At 35.7% G+C, this 19,429-nt stretch overlaps 1 protein-coding gene across 2 annotated transcripts; it reads right to left on the bottom strand.

The window, feature by feature from the left end:
- Positions 1-2,275: 2,275 nt before the first annotated feature.
- Positions 2,276-18,219, bottom strand: LOC113018184 (inter-alpha-trypsin inhibitor heavy chain H3-like). Of its 2 annotated transcripts, XM_026161241.1 has the most exons (23): positions 18,125-18,219; positions 17,204-17,364; positions 16,982-17,086; positions 15,584-15,746; positions 15,366-15,476; positions 14,095-14,223; positions 13,839-13,955; positions 13,556-13,724; positions 13,355-13,465; positions 12,636-12,817; positions 12,360-12,539; positions 12,145-12,266; positions 9,305-9,543; positions 8,029-8,082; positions 6,842-6,877; positions 6,259-6,276; positions 5,255-5,302; positions 4,864-4,929; positions 4,270-4,377; positions 3,948-4,116; positions 2,968-3,116; positions 2,701-2,785; positions 2,276-2,611 (listed from the first exon to the last, which is right to left on the bottom strand). In XM_026161241.1, the coding sequence occupies exons 1-23, from the start codon at positions 18,194-18,196 to the stop codon at positions 2,497-2,499; spliced, it is 2,709 nt and encodes a 902-aa protein (XP_026017026.1). In that variant the 5' UTR covers positions 18,197-18,219; the 3' UTR covers positions 2,276-2,496. The 2 variants fall into 2 exon arrangements, with proteins under 2 accessions (XP_026017026.1, XP_026017027.1); XM_026161242.1 differs by lacking the exon at positions 4,864-4,929.
- Between the last annotated feature and the right edge of the window lie 1,210 nt (positions 18,220-19,429).

Genomic DNA, 19,429 nt, shown 5'->3' with positions numbered 1-19,429 from the left:
GGAACGCTTCATATAGGACCGGGTGCTTCCAAAAACAATAGATGGGGGGCCGATAAGTCTGGGGGCAATACACCTGCTGGGCATGTTGCTGGCTACTTCAGAAAATAGGCGAGACCCTGCTCGACTGGTACATCTGCGGGGCTTTTACCTTCTCGAGGAATTACAAAAAGAGCTGATACTGGCCACTTTAAACAATAGTTGGGCCCTTGTTCGCATGGTACTCTCAACAACTAAGTGATCCACCTATCTTTTGTCTTCCTATGGAATCACAACAGTTAAATGATACCCGCGGTGGGCTTTTGCAATTCTGAACAATTTCAAACAATAACCGGCTGTTGAAAAGACAGAGCAGGTCTGTGCGACTGGTTTTAGAAGTATCACTGCAGCATTTATTTTCTAAAGAGCTGAATGTTATTTGCGACCATCTGTTGTGTTAAAAACTACTCTAAAACCATGAAACCCCTTACGGAAGAAATTCCCGTTTGATCCGTTTTTAAATAAATAAAATGTTTGCATCATTGCATGCTGTGACATCAGAATCACAAAATGAGTGTGATTAAAAGACAATTAGTTTGAAAGAGCGATACTGGCTGCTTTGGGGGAAAAGGTGACATCATGTGCAACGTGTTTTAGAAGTAGCCCAATAGCGCTTATTTTCAAAAGGGCTGAATGTTATTTGTGACCATTTACTGTGTTAAAAAACTAGCAGCCTCTGTCTCCCTCTTAGTTCAACATTCCGAAATCCCGATTTTTAAATAAAATGATCACATCAACTCGTGAAAGAAACCCCAGTAGATGCGTAAAAAACTAGCTAGATTAAAAACTAGGGGTTTGATTAAATGAAACGCTTGTGAACAGGCTGACATTACCCATTCAGAAGAAATTCCCATTTGTGCCGTTTTTAAAATAAAATGCTTGCATCGCTGCATGCTGAGATATTGTCAGAATCACAAAATTAGTGTGATTAAAACACTGTTACCAACACTTTTGACTAGATGTAAATAAAAAGCATTCCAGCTTTGTTGATGCGCACTGTGAAGCAAAACGGCTTCCACCCCTCCACGCAAAAACAAAGAATTGCTCTTAAGAACACCTATGTCTGCATAACTGAATGTGGAGGCATGCCAAAGCGATAAAATAGTTTAATTAAAAACCCTATGGTTTGTTTAAATTAAAACCCAGTTAAAAACACATAAACTCATATAACCTCTCTGACGCCCTGTGTGTTTCCACACGTGAACTCGCATACCCCGAGCACACCTGAACGTGCATGCGCACATGCACAAAACCGGTCAAACAGGTTGTCAATCTGGTGTTGTGCCAAAAAGTGATTGTCTGCCAAAAACTGATTTCCGGTATTTGCCAAAAATTGATTGCTCGTATTTAAACTGCTATAACTTGTTGGGCTATAATATATGAAACATATGTCAAATGCATCCCTTATGGATGACATAAAGTCATCTTGAACCACAAACAACATTCGTGTAACAAGGTAGAAGGCGCAATCAGTTTTTGGCAGTGACTTTTATATAACCTTTATTTATGCACTTAAAAAATCTCATTAATATGAAAAATGTATTTTGTAAGAGTAAGTTGGCCAAGAGGACAACAGAAATAGCAGCAAATATTACAATAGTTCTGTAAAAATATTTTAAGTGGGGATAAAGGACCGGATTGGTTATAATGTAAGTACAATAACACAGAGTTGTAAAGATACTTTAAAAACGGATAATTTTTTTAATTCTCTATATAACCCCTTTGTAAACCCTGTTCACTGAAGTCTATTTACGAACATACGTAAAGATATTACACATGAAAAATACACAGAAACTTTGGAAATCAGTTTTTGGCAGACAATCACTTTTTGGCACAACACCGGTTTGGTTGGCCGCCATATTGAACTAGTGCCATCGTATTACTACTCATATGTGTGACTAATCGCATCCGGTGGGAAAAAAAATTATGTTTTCTCCCTTAGAGGGAGGGGGGTCTGTGGAGGGAGAAGAATAAAAACAGAGGGGCCGGCACACACTTTTCTATGCACAGACAAGATGGAACCTTTCACTCTGCAACCCTGCGTTCCTCTGTACTTGGACGGGGAAGAGATCTGCTCTCCCGACGCCACAAGCATGGGAGGCAGCGGCGACTGGTCCTCATCGGTGATCAGTGACACCCCCATCACTGGCTACAGTAACAGATGCGATGCGGCCGATGCTCCGCGGAGAGAAGAGAAAAATAAGAGCTTCCTGTTTTTGCCACTGCCACTATGTAAATAAACGCCACACACGTCATCGCCGCCGTGACATTCATCTTTATTTTTAATGAAATTCACACAGTTGGATGTATTAGTTTGACTTCATACACATTTTTTCAATAAAATGAAAATTGTGAGTCATTAAACAATCCAAGATATTTTTATTTGTTCATGCTGGAAGCAGGTGTTGCAAGTATTTTCAATTTCTCTTCTTAAATGAAATATTTTTTCACTGTTTCCACTTAAAGTTGTGGAACAATGAAATCGGCCAGTGGTCTCTGCAAGGCAGAGTCAGCAGATGTGAGCCAGCAGTTCATCATGAGAGGAGAGGCAATGCTATAGTCATTGGCATTGCCGCTACAAAAGAAAGGGAGGGGAAATTTCATTTATGTTTACATAATAAAATATGGTAAATACCATAAACAACAACAAAAAACGATATGTACCTAGTAACATTGATTTCCTGGTTTTTAATCTTTAGTTTTGTAGTTGCAACTTGTTGTACCTCCTCATAAACTGCTGACTTTAGAGCTGGAAAAAGAACGTGAGAACAAACAAACATTGAATATCCACACAACAAGCTCTTTTTACAGAAAGCACCACCTTTGGGTGCAAACTTTTGTAATAATAATATGATGCAAGCAAATGCTGCACACACTTCACAAGTAATGGTATACAACATTTGAAAAAAAAAAAAAGAACTTTTCACTCACCTAAAAGTCCATCAGTGTTGTTGGCTGAAGGATGCTGTCTTAAAACTGGCCAAAGAAATTTAATGCTGCTCTTCTTATGAACTAAAATAACCAGGCGCATGTCTCCTGCTGCAATGTCTATTTCATTGTTGCGCATAATCATTGTTACACTAGAAAAATATATAAATATTTGACATACATATATGTATATACATATATATATATACACACACATATATATACGTATATATACATATATGTATACATATACATATATATATACGTATATATACATATATGTATACATATACATATATATACGTATATATACATATATGTATACATATACATATATACACATATATATACACATACATATATATACATATACATACACATATATATACATACACATATATACATATATATATACATACACATATATATACATACACATATATACATATATATATACACATATATACATACACATATATACATATATATATACACATATATATATATACACATATATATATACACATATATATATACACATATATATATACACATATATATATACACATATATATATATACATATATATACATATATATATATATATACATATATATATATACATATATATATACATATACATATATATATATATATATATATATACATATATATATATATATACATATATATATATATATATATATATACATATATATATATATATATATATATATATATATATATATATATATATATATATATATATATATATATATATATATATATATATATATATATATATATATATATATATATATATATATATATATATATATATATATATATATATATATATATATATATATGTCGTTAAGGTTTCAAGTCTCATTTAACCACATGTGAATACGGGCACACATCTGTACACAATGCTGAGAGTATTGTAGTATTGAGTAGCCTTGATCATTATAGTGTAAAATCACCTTCCAGCAGTGACCAGATCCTGTCCAGTGTGATGTGTTTCTGTCTGTCCATCTCGTACAGTGACCCCTTTGGTGTCAATCTCGAAATGCTGGTTAGTTTTGAAGTGTATGAAAATTCTCTTGAAACCTCCATTTGCAACTGAATCAAGCTCACCATTCACAAACAGCTCTAGCACAAAAGAGAAGTGCAACTCAAAACCACACCACAAGTTGGAGGATTGTTATAACAATGGAGATGAGGTAGAACCAATAATGAAATTTTATTTCACAGGAAATACAAAAACAAGAGTTCATTAGCTCAGCGAAACTGAAGACTACTGACCCCTGCTGGGATGATGAAGAAGTTTAAGGCTGAGAGCACCACTGACATCAAAGCACAGCGGAACAGTCTGATTCTCAGCTTTTAACAAAAACCTGTGGAGAAGAGGAGCTAGAGATACATAGATACAGAGTTAGAATGGAGATATAAATTTGACTTTTCTCTTAGCCAAAAATCAAGCACTTGCATACTCGTTTTCAGTTTCATTAACATGTACAATCTTGAAGGTTTTTGAAAGAGGGATTTGTTATTACATATAAAATATAGAGCCTGACTTATGGAGTATTTCATTCCTAAAAATGTGTTTGTTTTTTCCTAGCTGTTTTTCTCATGTATTATGTGATTGTTAAAACAAAACAAAAAACAACAATGTAATTGAAAATATTTTTTTACTCTAATTTGTCAAAGAAAACAAAATAAATGAATTAAATAAGAGTTTTGAGCCTGGCACATTAGATGTTATTGTAGGTTCAAATTTCTGTTAAAGTGGGTAATGCCTAATGTGGATGTTTAAAAATTTCAGAAAATTATTATTAAAAATAATTATATATATATATATATATATTTAACTCCAACTATATGTATTTAATACAGTCCCATAATTTGGTTGCAGAGGATTGCCATGAGGTGAATAATGATGTATGAATATATCAAGGAAAGTTTCTGTAAACAGATTCACACAATGCTAGTTACATACATTAATATTGCAAAGCCAAAAGAAAAAAAGTTAAAGTTTATTGTATGGCTGTGGAATATATTTGTGTAATAAACATCAACATTTTCTGATGCATTACAGCAAAACACTCAACAGATATGTTAAGTTTTAACTGTTACCCAACCTACGATGTAAATGTAGATAATTCAATTATTAGAATGACTGAAGAGGCTTATCCAGTTCCTTATTAGTTGAACACTGGTTGGTGTTACATATATAGAAATAGAAAATAACAGCTGTGAACTACAGTACACTACAAAAAAAGACATTTACCTCTTAAAGTAGGTCGTTTTTTGTGGGATCGAGATCCAGTGGGCGAGGCTGAATGTTAGAATTAAATACATTAATTTCTTTAAAAAATTACCATTTTAAATTTAGAAAATCTTTAAAGAAACAACTCTAAAATATAGCATATAATACTCTTTTTTCCAGCAAAAAACTGAAGCAGAGACACATCCACACAATTTCATAAACCTGATTTCAATGGAAAACCAAATAGTATTATGAAAACAGGTGAGGTAGAAGAACAATTAATAAGCAATTTTTCAGTTATGTAATTTAAACTTATCCACTTTCACTACATCTGTTCCTGGCAGCTTCACTGTTACACGTCTTTACCTCTCATTTATACAAATGTATTCTGTTGTTTACTGAATTTTCTCCAGAGCATACCTCCACTGCTCTGGGTTCTCTTCCTCCTTTCCCTATTGTCACTACATACTACTTTTGAATTCATATGATTTTTTTTCATGTTACTTTGGAATATTCTGGGTTTTTTTTCGTCTAAGCATTTGATATTTTAGCGGTGTAATAAATTTAAGTGGGAAATCTCTTAATGGTAGTGTAGTATTTGAATTACTAGGATCACTATTCCCTATTATACTCACAAAAAAACTTACTCTCTAAAATAAACCACAACAATCCTTTAAATGTTTTGTCAAATAAGGATTTATATCATCTTGCCACAAAAAAACTAAACTTACTTTTTATGCATTTTCAAATGATAGAAACATGTTTTACTCAGAAAAGCAAAGTAAAAACAAATCAAAACGAAATGTAGCAAAAACATGCAGCACAATGTTTAAGTGACACAAAATACATAATGTAAATCTGGATTAAAAAAGAAAATAAAGTCAGATAAATTTTAAATTGAAAAAAAAAATATGTAACTCCATACTGTCAACAGTAGATTGCACAGGTATGAGAGTTTTCTCATAAGGTTTTTTTTTTTTTAAAATCACAAAAGACTGAAAAGCATATAAATCCCAAATACTCACAAAAGTAAAATCCTCTGTCTGAAAAAAAGATTAAACAAACAGCGATTAATTTACTTTGCAATTTCAAATTAGTCGTAGTAATAAAAAAAACAAAACAAAAAAAACAAACACATTAGACTAATACTAAAATTCTGCAAAAATGTTTAGCATTTCTGTGATGTATAAAAAAATGAACTGACATTTACAGTGTTTTTTTCTGGTCTTACTGGCCACATTCATGTAGTACTTTATCTGCTTCCCACTATAGAATCAAACTGTAGAATTACCAGTGTTAACTCCTATCTCCACGAATTCATCATACTGCTGCACTGAAATATTGTGAGACACACACACACACACACACACACACACACACACACACACACACACACACACACACACACACACACACACACACACACACTACCAGCTCCATTAAAAAAAAAGTTTTTCAATTCATTAAGTTACTTTCCTAGCTGTACTTGCTCATTTCAGTGTAGCTTTAGTTCAAAGGTTTATTTGTACTTCAGTTAGTTTAATATTCAGTATAAATCTTTTCAGTAGTTACATCAGAATATAGTATGCAGCATGTGTCATATCATACCTCCATCAACAAATTGTAACATATCTATAATTTCTCCTGTAAGAAGAACAGCAAAAAGATCACGTGAAAGCAAGAAATAAGCATCACATTTACATTTATAGTCAAATCAATTTAATTAATTAATTTAATTTAACACCAAATCACATCAACATCAGGGCACTTTGTATTGTAAGGTGAAGACACTGCAATAATTCAGAGAAAACCTGAACAATCAGATAACCAGCTATGTATATAATAATGAACTACTCAAATGGCCTAAAGGTTTCATGAATGAATCAAGTTATAAACTAAGTGCCTTCCTCTTGTAAATCCAAACAATTTTTTTGAAAAACAAATTAAAGCAGGAATTGCATATGGAGCAAACTGACGATGATGATAGAAGCTATCATTATCATTATCATTATTGTTATTATTATTATTATTATTTGAAGAAATTTGGATTAGAAAATTTAAAATAAATGAAAATTAAAAATTAAACTAATGTAGCTCCAAGAAATACTTTCAACAAAGGCAGGCATAAGAGAGGGTTTGCATGGAAGGTTTGAACACAAAAAATTGTAAGGCTTACAAAACCCTACAGAAATCATGTTACATATACATGGTCACTGCTAGTACAAGTAATAATCATAGTCATAATATTATATCTGTATTTATAAATGGCATACTAAGGAGGAGTAATGCTGAAAACTACGAAACATTTTTGTAATATTTATTGAGAAGGTTCAGATACATTTATGGGAAATGTTTGAAATTTAACTGATGAGTCAGATAATGAAAATGTGTTTAATCCTATTTGAATTAATTAACCATTAAGTATTAACTGTAGGGTATTGCTGTTTAATGCTATACCATCAAATTGTATAATATATTCAGTAGTACAAGATGGTAGCTATGTATTCATTTTTTCCCATTGCCTTAAAAAATGTACTTAAAACTAAGGGTTCTCATATTATACTAAACTACATTTTTAGGGAAATAAAATGTCTTAATATTTAAAGTAGAAAACACCATATTAAAAAGTAGAGGTTGAAAATGTGCATGTAGGTACAGTATGTAAGAGTCAGTTGTTAAACTGTTGTATTCTGTCAAAATGAATACTTAACTATGGTAATGTGGGGGTTTTTTTAACATTTTTATCTCTATAAAAAGAAAAATGCATTTTATTTAATTCTATCCTAACAGAGTACCTGGATCAAGTGAGGAGAACCAGTGCTCAAAGGCTCTCTCAGCAGCAGTTGTTGCTGAAAAGAAAAAAAAAAGAATTAATTGATGTGGAAAAAAACATGCCAGTATTTCAATCAAATGTAAAACAATTTTACAAATGTGCACTAACCTAAATACCAAACCTGAATAAATATTGATCATTTACATATATTTTTTTTAACGTAGCTTTTTAACTGTTAACTTTTTAACTATTCTGATCATTTTCTCTTATTAGAAAAACCTTCCTGTGCACAAAATGTCTAAAAGTACACGTATAATCGCTTTTACTCACTCAAACCTTAACAGCAGCCTGACATTATTGTTAGCTTACAGAACAATCCTGAATATTTCTGCTCTCAGCTAATATCACATTAGATAACCCTTGAGATGGTCAAAAGTGCTTAGACTGACAAAAAAAAACTTAATAATTTAAGTGCAATAAAATTATGCTTTTATAATTATAAAAAATTGAATAATCAGAATAACTTGACTTCTTGCTACTGGTGGACTTGGTCTGTAGCTTGCCTCTTGTGCAGCTAAAAAGTTGAAGGAAAAGAGGCTGGCTGACAAAGTTGAAGTGAGATGGCTCATAAACAAATGGCATCTTCTTTAATAGGCCACGGTACTGTATCTGAGATAGCAGCTGCTCTGTATCTAATGCAATTGCTCAGAGTGGTCGTAATAATTTCTGACATCCAAATTTGTGTCATCAAAGTGTAGTCACCCTCACTGTTTCTTTATCTTGATGTAGTAAAGCTGTCCCTGTGCAGTATGGACTCATTTTATACAGGAAAATGTTTATAGTTTTCTGAGACTATAAGGAGAAATTTTTTTTGTTTGTGTGTGTTAATGTGTCACACATAATATAGACAAAAAAAATGTCATTGTGTTTACGCTTGTGGATCATATTATACACATTTGTAACACTTTGAGACATTTCTGTGCATAAACAAAAATATGAAATATAGAAAAAAAAAGTCTTAAACAGTTAAAGTGTTTTTGTTAAATCTCTAGAATTAAAGCTAAAACTTTCGGTGGTGTACAGAGTCATAATTACCAAAAAAGCAAACTCATGCTATATTTAATGTCATTTTGGTGTAGAGTTTTTTTAAGTATTTAATTTTTTCAGTGAGAAATGTAAATATCTGCATTTAGGAAGAGAAAATAATGAAATAATAATGAAAATTTTTTTTAACAATTAAAAGAAAACGTCATGATGAATACTACTCGTTTTGCATTGTCTTTGTTTGTGCTGCTCACCAACATTATCGCTCCTGTGACGAGTAGAAGTACCACGGTGTCTTGAAATGGACTGACGTCCAGGGGGCTTCCCTCTCTGTGGTGCTTCACTTTCCTTGGGTTTATGAAGCACATGTATGGTCTCTCCCAGAGGCTTTGTGACAACCATAGATGTGAGCGGCGTCACAAAGCTGTACTTCAGTGAGAGACTCAAAGCCTCCTTCTTCACTTGCTCTTTCTCAGGTCCAGATAACTGGAGCCTGTGTCATAAAGCATTAAGTAAATATAATGATTGATTTAGTAGTAATATATGATAAAGTAATTTACACATATTTATGTATCTTTAATTCTTCCATGTCCCCAGGTATTCCCTGGCAATTTAAAATTACAGTTTGAGTCCCAACTTTGGAAAATTAAAGAACATTTTAGTGGAATCTAATATGGACATAGAAACATGGGAAAAAATAGATAAACTCATTGTTATGTAAACATCCTGCCTTCTTTTTATGAGAACATATTTGTGGGAGAGTTGACTTTAGAGCCAAGATGCCGAATTTTAACTGTATTCTGCTGCTGTAGTAAACATAATTTCCTGTCTTTGTTGTAGCTTTAGATTTTTAACTTGTTTTGTAAATTGCAGCTTAGTTGTTGAGACCGTGGGATGCCATCTATGTCATGAATAAGTACACAACTTCGAAAGCAGATTCAAAACTCTATAGTGGACAAATTGTTTCTTGCCAGGGAAAACATTTTAAAATGGTTGCTGAGTTCTTCAAACATGATCAATCTTGGATGGAAAGAAAGGAAACTACAACTATCCTTCTCTTTGCCCATAAATTCATGCTACATTGTAACTATTAATGTTACTTTTGACCAAACAAACTTTTGCCTTTTGGACTGCAAGTCACATCAAATGATCTAAAGACGTTACCTTGGGTTTCAGGGAAATATATGATGGGCCTTATCCAATATCCCAGATTAGTTATGCACTCAACAGTTAATGAAGAGAAAAATTTGTGTTGCTGCCCTTTAAAAAGTAGCTGATTAGGAAATAACACAAGAAGAAAGATGTCACAACTGGGACATCAGCCGTGTGATGTGTGGAAACGGAGGACTCGAATGCAGCACTTACTTGAGATGCAGTGTGATTTATTTACAGAAAATAGAACACAAAGTGGGGATGGCAAAACAGAACTAAGGATAAACTAAACTGGGGAAAACTAAACTATAGAACGGCAAACCTGAAACACAAGAGGAGGACTGCAGGGAGAGCACATAGAGGAGTCACGGAGAGGTTAATGCAGAGTACGCAGGGTAACACAGAGGATGAATACAGACGACGCGACAAGGAACACAGGCAGGCACACACTATGGCTGTGTCCCAATTAAGAGACTGCACGTTTGAAGTATGCATTTTAAGTGTGGTTACGTCACAGCCACGCGACGACAGCTGTCCCAATTCTCCAAATGCGCCGTCGATTTCCCCAAATATCAAGTGTGGTCCGGTGCACGCTTCGTGGTCCCATATATCCCACAATTCATAGCGCGGCGGTGGGTGTGGATAATTTTGCCGCAAAATACGGCAGAAGGGAGCGGCCGAAGAGGTTGTTTTTTTTTTCCCAAACTTTATTGAACTTATAAAGCGAACAGTCAGTCATTCCAGTTCAGTTTGTACAGTAGACATACAAGGCAAATAGGAGTAACAATATACAGTACAATGAAATAAGAAGGATAAATAAATAAAGGATAAAAAAAGAAAAAAGGGGGGAATGTGACAGACTTCATAACAACTTTTTATTTGAAAGTTGTGACAGCTCATTCGTTAAACATTTCTGAATGAATTTCAATCAATGATAAACCTTTTTTATTGGAGGTTAATTTAAGAGAGTTTAAGTAATATTCAATTTCAATCAAAAACAAATTAAATGATGGGGTTGAGTTTTGAAATTTTCATTTATGTATGTGGAATTTCCCTAATAAGATGGAGCGGCCGAAGAGTGAACTGTCAAAAGTACTGAATATGACGTCACTTATTTATGTGCGAATGTGTAATAATTAAAGTCAGTGATATATGTGTATGTATATATATATATATATATATATATATATATATATATATATATATATATATATATATATATATATATATCATAATAATCTGACAATACTATAATATTGTCCATATTATATTTACATTACCACAGTGAGATGACTTTAGTCTCATGAACAACATTAACTAATTGTTACTTACTAACTAATCTTAAATGACTGTTCAGCACAGAAATGAAGCCCAACAATCATGTTTTACAGTCCCGTGGTCTCAGCCTCAGATACTCAACTAATCAAAGTGATGTCATGACAAAAATGAATGACCAACAAAACATTTTTCTCCTTCATTTCTGTCAAACAAAGCTGTATGTAACGTGTCTCGTTAGGTTAGTATCATGGTTGCTAGGCAACCTGAACAGCGCAACAAAGCGTATATCGTCCCATTTCACAAGCCTCTCACTTCCGCACTTCTCGTACTTATAGTACGCACGTACATAGTACGCGTAGTGCGCGTACTTCAAGCGTGCAGTCTCTTAATTGGGACACAGCCTATAAATACACAGAGGGACACTGGGAAATCACACACAGGTGGGAGACACAGCTGGACCTGATTAACCTGACGAGACAGGGGAACACTAACACCAGGGACCAACAGAGGGAGCACAAACCCAGAAACCCAGTATCCAAAACACAAACCATCCCAAAACAGCCCACAAATAATAATAATAATAACATCAATAAATACACTAAACACAAAATCACTGAGTCACGGACTCAGGACCATGACAAAAGATGGCATATATGGTACTTACTCTTTGTCCAGAAGCTGTTTAACTGTGAGGTAGGCCCAAACTCTCTGGATAAGGTCATCAGACACACTTCCACCAGATTCCACAATGCCATTTGGGTCAGAAAATACTAACCTTCTATTACGCTGTCATAATTTAAATATATTGTAATGTCAGTATGCAGGGAAAAAAAACTTTCACAAGATTACAGCTGATAAATATCTTAGATCAAACATTACCGAAATAGCCACAACTTGAGGTGTGAAGGTTTCAGTGTCATTGTCTGTGATCTGTCCGGCCACCACAATCTCAGAACCATTATAATACTGACTGAAGTTAGTCTGGGTTAGATTGGTCCCACCCACATAGATCATTGTCACATCTGTCAGCAAAGGAGTTGCCACCTCTTCATAGAAACCCTGTTTACATACAGTGTGGACATGATGCAAATCATGCTAATTTCTTCCTAAATCTGTAGTGATTTCAAATCATGTGGTTGGAAGAATACAAAATACCTTCAGCTGTAAATCAGCATCTGAGTCTACATAAATCCGTCGTGCCACACCATTATTTTGCAGCGACATTTTCTTAAGGAACTCAAAATCAACATCAAAACCAAAACCCAGACAGTAAACTGGGAATTTGCCTGCAACAGCCTCTCTTACATTTGACTGTATTTTCTCCAGATTTGTCACCCCTGAAAATACATAAGACACAGTCAGTTCAGCTCAAAAACAATGGAATCCCACACTTGATAAAACAAAAAGCTAAAACGGAAAATATTGAATAGCTGATCTGTGCTCATTAATCTCCCTTCATTCTTGAGTGTTGTGCTGCAAATGTATTCTTTAAATCACACATACTGTCCAAACTCCATGCTGTCATCATCACTCCAGCCTTGCCTGCCTTCTACAAGTGCTAAAGCTCTCAGTGCTCTTCTATCAGCCTGCCTTTCAGACTCATTTGTAGTACCTCCTCATTTGTACCACTTGATCCTACATCTCTACCTCTGCATCTAGACTCTGAGAAGTCCTGTCCTACCGTTACTGGACTCCACTCTGCCATGTTGATTTGTCAAAGTCTTATCGCCAGATCTCAAACTGTTCTTCATTAAACCATGTTCAGGTCTTTCAAATGATCTCTCCTTATTGAAATCACAATAAAATCATTGACTAAAATCATTAAGTCCAGAAGTATTTGTGCACATTTTTGTACAGGTGTCATTTGTTATAACCTTTGGTTGGCTGTCCATCTGTGAGGAGTATAAGGATTGATGCTGAACCTTCTCTGTCATGCGTGTTCAGCATATTTGCTCCTTGCAGCAGTGCTTGATTGATGTCTGTGTCTGAAAGTCAACAACAAAGTTTCAGTACTATAATTATTCTGTTAACTGTTTGATATTAAAAGATATATACTGATTTCTGCAACTCCTCACATCCTCCAGCTTGAATGTTGCGTGCAAAGTTTTTGGCGCTTTCCACGTTTTTACTGTTGCTCTGAACAAGTTCCAATTTCCAGGGAAAAATGTTGCCATCAAAAGTGATCAAACCAAAATGGTCATCTTCTGCCAGGTCATTCAAAATATGGATTAACGCGATCCTAGTCTGGGCAAAAACAGCATTTACACATTACAGATTTTATAAAAGATTTAAAAAAGACATTAAAAGAAATAGTGTTTTCGTAAATGATAGACATAGCAGACCCTTTAAACCATTTACCTGCTCTATTTTTCTGCCTTGCATTGAGCCACTTTTGTCAATAACAAAGACGACATTTTTGGAAATTCGGGGAAGATTGGATGGAGCAAAGTGATGAACAAAGTACCCAGCAGATTTCTAAAGAGCAGGAAAAAAGATTGCTTTAGTCAAATTTTTATTTAATAGCCAGACAAAGGATATGGTACTGATTTGAAAAACCTTTTCTGGCCCATGCAGTTTTATGTTGTGTGTAAATTGCTAATTGATCAGGGTTTACCTTGATGTCTCCCAATCCATTGTTCCTGTTGACATCATAAACAATAACCAGATCTCCATTCATACCCTGCTCTCCACAGTTGTCACACATTGTCTGTTGATCCACTGTTGGATAGAAATACACCCATGCCTAGAAACAGAAAGAATTGTATTCTTTAGACTCTTCATCGAGTGAGAGGTCAGTGATTTTAATTTCTGTCAAAACACTGTCCTGTACTTCTCATTGCTTTGGCTTGATAAATCTAAAAGGTGCATATACAAGTCATTGTTACCAAAAGGTTTGGACACTGTAGATTAGAAATAAAGAGAAAATGCAGTGATTTTTAAACAATTTAAACCATTGTCTTATCTCATTAAACTCCCGAGTTTTTTGTCTGAGGTTCAATAAAAGTCTTGTAATGTGTTTAATGCATAAAATATTAAAAGAAAATCAGAATTCATTATTATGAGTAAAAGTGGGGAATTGCTCAACATTCTGACATATATAGCACAGGAAGACTTCAATAGTTCAAGACTAACATGACCAAAAACAACAATGCAAATACTGTAGGATTCGATTACATTATGTCACTTAATACCAGAGATATGATACAGCACACAGGGACAGTTGAAATCAGTATTTAACAGATGTGATCATTGAGCATTCGGTTGGTACTGCATTAACAAAATTTGTAGTTGTAATCACTATCTTCTTCTATCTCTCATTCACACACATGCATTCTGTCATGGTTCTTGTTTCTACCGACGTTCATTCCTCTTCTCCACCTTTCCTCACTACAAATCTGTCACTTCAGCGACACACATCACTGTTTCTCATGCAGTCCCACAGTTCTACTTGGCAATCTATCATACGTCATGTGAATCAACTGGCTTTTTACTCTTTATCCTCTTCGTAGCTGCCCTAACTTCCTCCTTCATAATCCTCTGCACTTCATGATTCACTGTCATTCCTCCATCTGTACTCCTTTCTGTCTTATTTTCTTCAGTTCCTCAAATTATTTATTCAATTTTTCAACAAACTCTCTTCATTTGTTAATACATTACCATTACGTATTACGCTAACCTGCTGCACATTCTCTCCAGTTTGATCTCTCAATCTCAAAGTCCTTTTCTCCTTTCTTAGTGTCCAGCCTCACATGCAACCCACTAAGAGCCTTTTCCTTTGCCACATCTCTTTGCTGTATGCATAGATTTTTTTTCTAGGCTTCCTCTTATTGCAAACTGCTGTGATTCTTAGTGTTTATAAAACTGACATTTGTGTTATAACTGTACCTGTTTATTAACATGTGTTTTGGTGATGGCATTAGCGAGGGCTTTGGTGCTCAGGCCTCCTTTCACATCGATGAAATTGATGCCGGCTTCCTCGTGAATGTACACATCCACCTGGGAACAGGTATAATAAAATAAAACAGAAGATCTGATCATGTGTGGTCTTATCTCAGCATTGTTTTCCTAAACAATCACTGAACAGATACCAAGATGGAAGTCACCTTGAAGTCTCTGACAGGCTGCATGGGTCGAGCATGAATTTGCAGCTCATACTTGCCATGTGTGCGTTTCATCAGTTCCTCATATGTGAGTTCAAAAGTGACCTTTTTGTGAGCAGCCACAGTTACAGAGGTCTTAAATTCCTCCAGAGTCCTCCCTACAGAACTGTAGCAGAAACAATAATTATTTCATATAAATGCATTTAAAAATCAGTTATTCCTGAAGAACAAACTTGATTTTTGAGTAAACTGACTAAAAAGCAAGGATTAAAGTGATATTTGGCATGTGGGGGGACCCCTAAGATCAGGTAGTATGCAGTGTAGTGTGGGGAAAAGAATTACTTTGTAATAAGTCACATACTAATCCCTTTTTGTGAGCTTTTTTTTTTTTTTCTTTGTGTAAAGAGTGTGCTCAGCTAACCTGCGCTACTATTCCAGTTTTCACTGCTCTTTGTGGATTTGGACAACTGCATTCAAAAGTGTACAAACTTATGTAAGCTATAGTGTCACGGTCCCCGTGTCTCTCTGGCTGGCCCACGCTGGCTACAGGTTTTGTTGTTGTTCGTTTTGGTTGTCTTTGTCTCTCCCCCTCCTCTCTGCCTGGGTGGAGCTCGTTACGGGCTCTCGCTCTTGGCCCACGCACCCGTGTGATGGTGTCCACCTGCGGCTGATCTGGCTGATTTCCCCAGCTAAGGCAGTGGCACAGAGCAGCTCACCGCTGGAACGTTGAACCACCTGAGTTCGTGCTCGCGGCATATTCAAAGAAGAGTCTCTTACATGTATTTTGTTGTGGAACTAACCTTGAACTTCTGTCTGTAGATATCCCTCTTCTGGACCAGATCACCGGACGTCCAAGTGGGGCAGTGTGTGGAGTGTTGGAGCGAATGCGGCTGAAGAGGAAGCGTGTGTGTGGATTCCCCCCCGTCTCTCCCTGGAGCCCTGGACCCCCTCCCAACTCACTGTACATTTATTTTGCACTAAGGTGATCCGTATTGTAAATAAATCCCCTTCTGTTTCCTTGAAAAGAACTGTCTGCGCGTGAGTCCGTTCAGTAGCCATGACATATAGCCTGTGGCTAATTTAGTAGACTTAAATTGTTTTGTACACTCCTTCAGAAAAACAGAATTCAGCGAATCATGCATTGGTTCAATATCTGATTTAAAATATCTACAATAAATGAGGATATGACATGTAAGATTTAACTTTTTAATCTAACCTACTGAGCTGTGCAACCCGGGATGTCATTGTTTCACTTTAATCCCTGCTAAAAGGTTTTTTCCTCCTCACACAGTTAAACAAAATTAATTTTAGAGAACTGAAGATACAGAAAAAGACATTAAAAACAATGTTAGTTAGAATTTTTTCACATAAACCTGTAAGTTAATTAATGAATTTAAATACCTGACAAGCCCAGCACTTTCACCACGGGACACAGCTTCAGTGTACTGCTGCTGAGCTTGCTCCTTAGCTTTCACAACACCATCATAAACTTGGCCATCGATAAACCTGAAGAGGACCAAGAAAGCCCTTGTGTACACACTACTAAATATCAGGCAATTTGTTCTTCAGTGTAGAATTTACAAATGTCTCTGGATGGTTACAGCTCACTTTAACTTCACATACATTTGGAATTTACTGATGAAGGCATTCTTGGGAATCCGAACATGGAATTCAATTTCCTTTGACTCGTCCATACGATTGGCCACACGGCTTGTGATGACAGTGGTGGCATAACGACTGGTCACTGTGGAGTTGATGTGAAAGCTGTAGACGTCCCAGTCATCCTGAGAAAAAACGACAGGGTTAACCGATCTCATTGGCTGGTTTCAGTGGAATTTTATTGGTCTCCCTGCAAAAACCCTAAAATTAGTTTTCATCTAGTGTTCAGGGCACACACTCAAAAGAGCATGACACTCACTTACATTTATACTTTTACTTTTTATGCATCAGAATGGGAGTTGTTAGAAATATCCAACACATGTTTCCATAGTTCAAACAACTAAACAAGTCAAATTTAGCTTAACCAATCAACACCCTCATCAAATAACAAGCTCAAACAATTAAAATGAGATCTGTGATTGTGGATGCACAGAAAGGATAAGGTAGACATACAAACACATACAGTTAGAATTCTTTCACTTCATGGGACATTACATGATGTTATATCGCTTAGCAGAACACTTCATCTTACCCCAATCCTTCTTTTTGTCTCCAAAGTAATGCGCAACTGCCAGTGTTAATGTGTCAGCTGACTTGTACACACACACAGCACATGAACAAAATGAAATAATCCTGAGGATTGTCACATGAACCTTCAACCCACAGAGTTTGTTGTTGAACTGACAGAAAGATGCTGAGACACAAAATATTCAATCGCACACCTCAGATATCTCATTATTTGTGAAATATTAATTGCAGAGGTACAAAAAAGTTTGTTTTCTTTAGCTTTTGGCTTTTAAACTATTTATTTAACCGTGTATATTTAATTTTAAATTTATGGATCTTTAAAGTGGTGCTATGGCCGTTTATGTATTTTGACCCTACCTTGTTTAGCAGTGTGGAAGTCAAAGCCAGCTGCAGCCCAATGAGGGTGAGCTGCACCACAGTTCTCCCCATGATGCCTCCTAGCAGAGCACAAACACAGCTGAAACTGTCTTTTTAAGTCAAACATGGACAACATTATTGTGTACATATATTTTTTTTAAAGGGCAAACTTCACTTTCTCTCCCTCCTCTTTCACCTTCCACCCACACAAAATACTCCCCCAAAGCAGTAATTTACCAGAAATCCGGCAGTTTCTGTAAACTTTAATGTTGACATTGAGGGTCAAACCAGTGCACATCACAAGGACTTTGTCACCACAAGAATCTTTTCTGTGATAGGTAATACTGTTTTGGTCAATTTAAATGAAAGAGAGAAATTGACAAAAATGTATATACTTCAAGTATTTCTAACTTTTTAAAGAAGAAAAAAATCTGGTGAGGAAAGTGCTGAGAAAACCCAAGACAGTGATAGCAAATTTAGAAGTCACATGACAGTTAGTCCAGAATTACATTTATTTGTGTATGTATTTACTTATTTTTCCAGAGTGGATTTCTTATGATTGGATTTGTAATATACTGACTTTCAAACCAGCAAGTCCTTTTTAAAAAATAAAATACTGACAAGACTGACCAGCCTGTGCACTGTCTGGATTGATTACAGGAAGGCGTATGACTCAATGCCCCACATATGGATCCTGGAATGCCTAGAACTGAGGGGATTGAACTACCAGAAGGCAACATTGCAGACAAAGAGGACAGCTACAAGTACCTGGGCATCCCACAGGCAAATGGAAACAATGAAGACACTGCTAGGCAAGCAGCAACCACCAACTACCTGCAGAGGGTCAGGCAAGTCCTGAGGAGTCAAGAACCAGATCCAGGCTATCAACACATACGCCCTGCCCGGGCTGGGATAGTAAGCTGGCCAAAGCAGGAGATAGAAGCCACTGACATCAAGACAAGAAAGCTCCTGACCATGCATGGAGGGTTTCAACCCAAGTCCAGCACCCTGAGGCTGTACGCTAAGCAGAAGGAAGGAGGCCAAGGACTGGTGAGTGTCAGCACCACAGTCCAGGATGAGACAATGTACATCCACGAAAACCCTAATAACGATTAGAGGGGTTGTTGACTCCTCCTAGGTGTGTGTAAAATAGGCCGTTTTCTTTGAGGGTTTCTGTTTTTCTGTCTATTGAGCGTTTCTGCTAATGCTCCCCTGTTGTAAAAGAGACCCTAAAAGAAGAAAACTCTTTCCCACACAATACCTCTTCCGAGGGTGTTTTAATAAAATTATTTAGGCCTGATTTCT

The sequence above is a fragment of the Astatotilapia calliptera genome, unplaced genomic scaffold (genome assembly GCF_900246225.1).
Source record: "Astatotilapia calliptera unplaced genomic scaffold, fAstCal1.2 U_scaffold_5, whole genome shotgun sequence".
Lineage (NCBI taxonomy): Eukaryota > Metazoa > Chordata > Actinopteri > Cichliformes > Cichlidae > Astatotilapia > Astatotilapia calliptera.
Note: the sequence above shows the minus strand (reverse complement) of the source record. Positions and strands in the feature narration are given on the sequence as shown.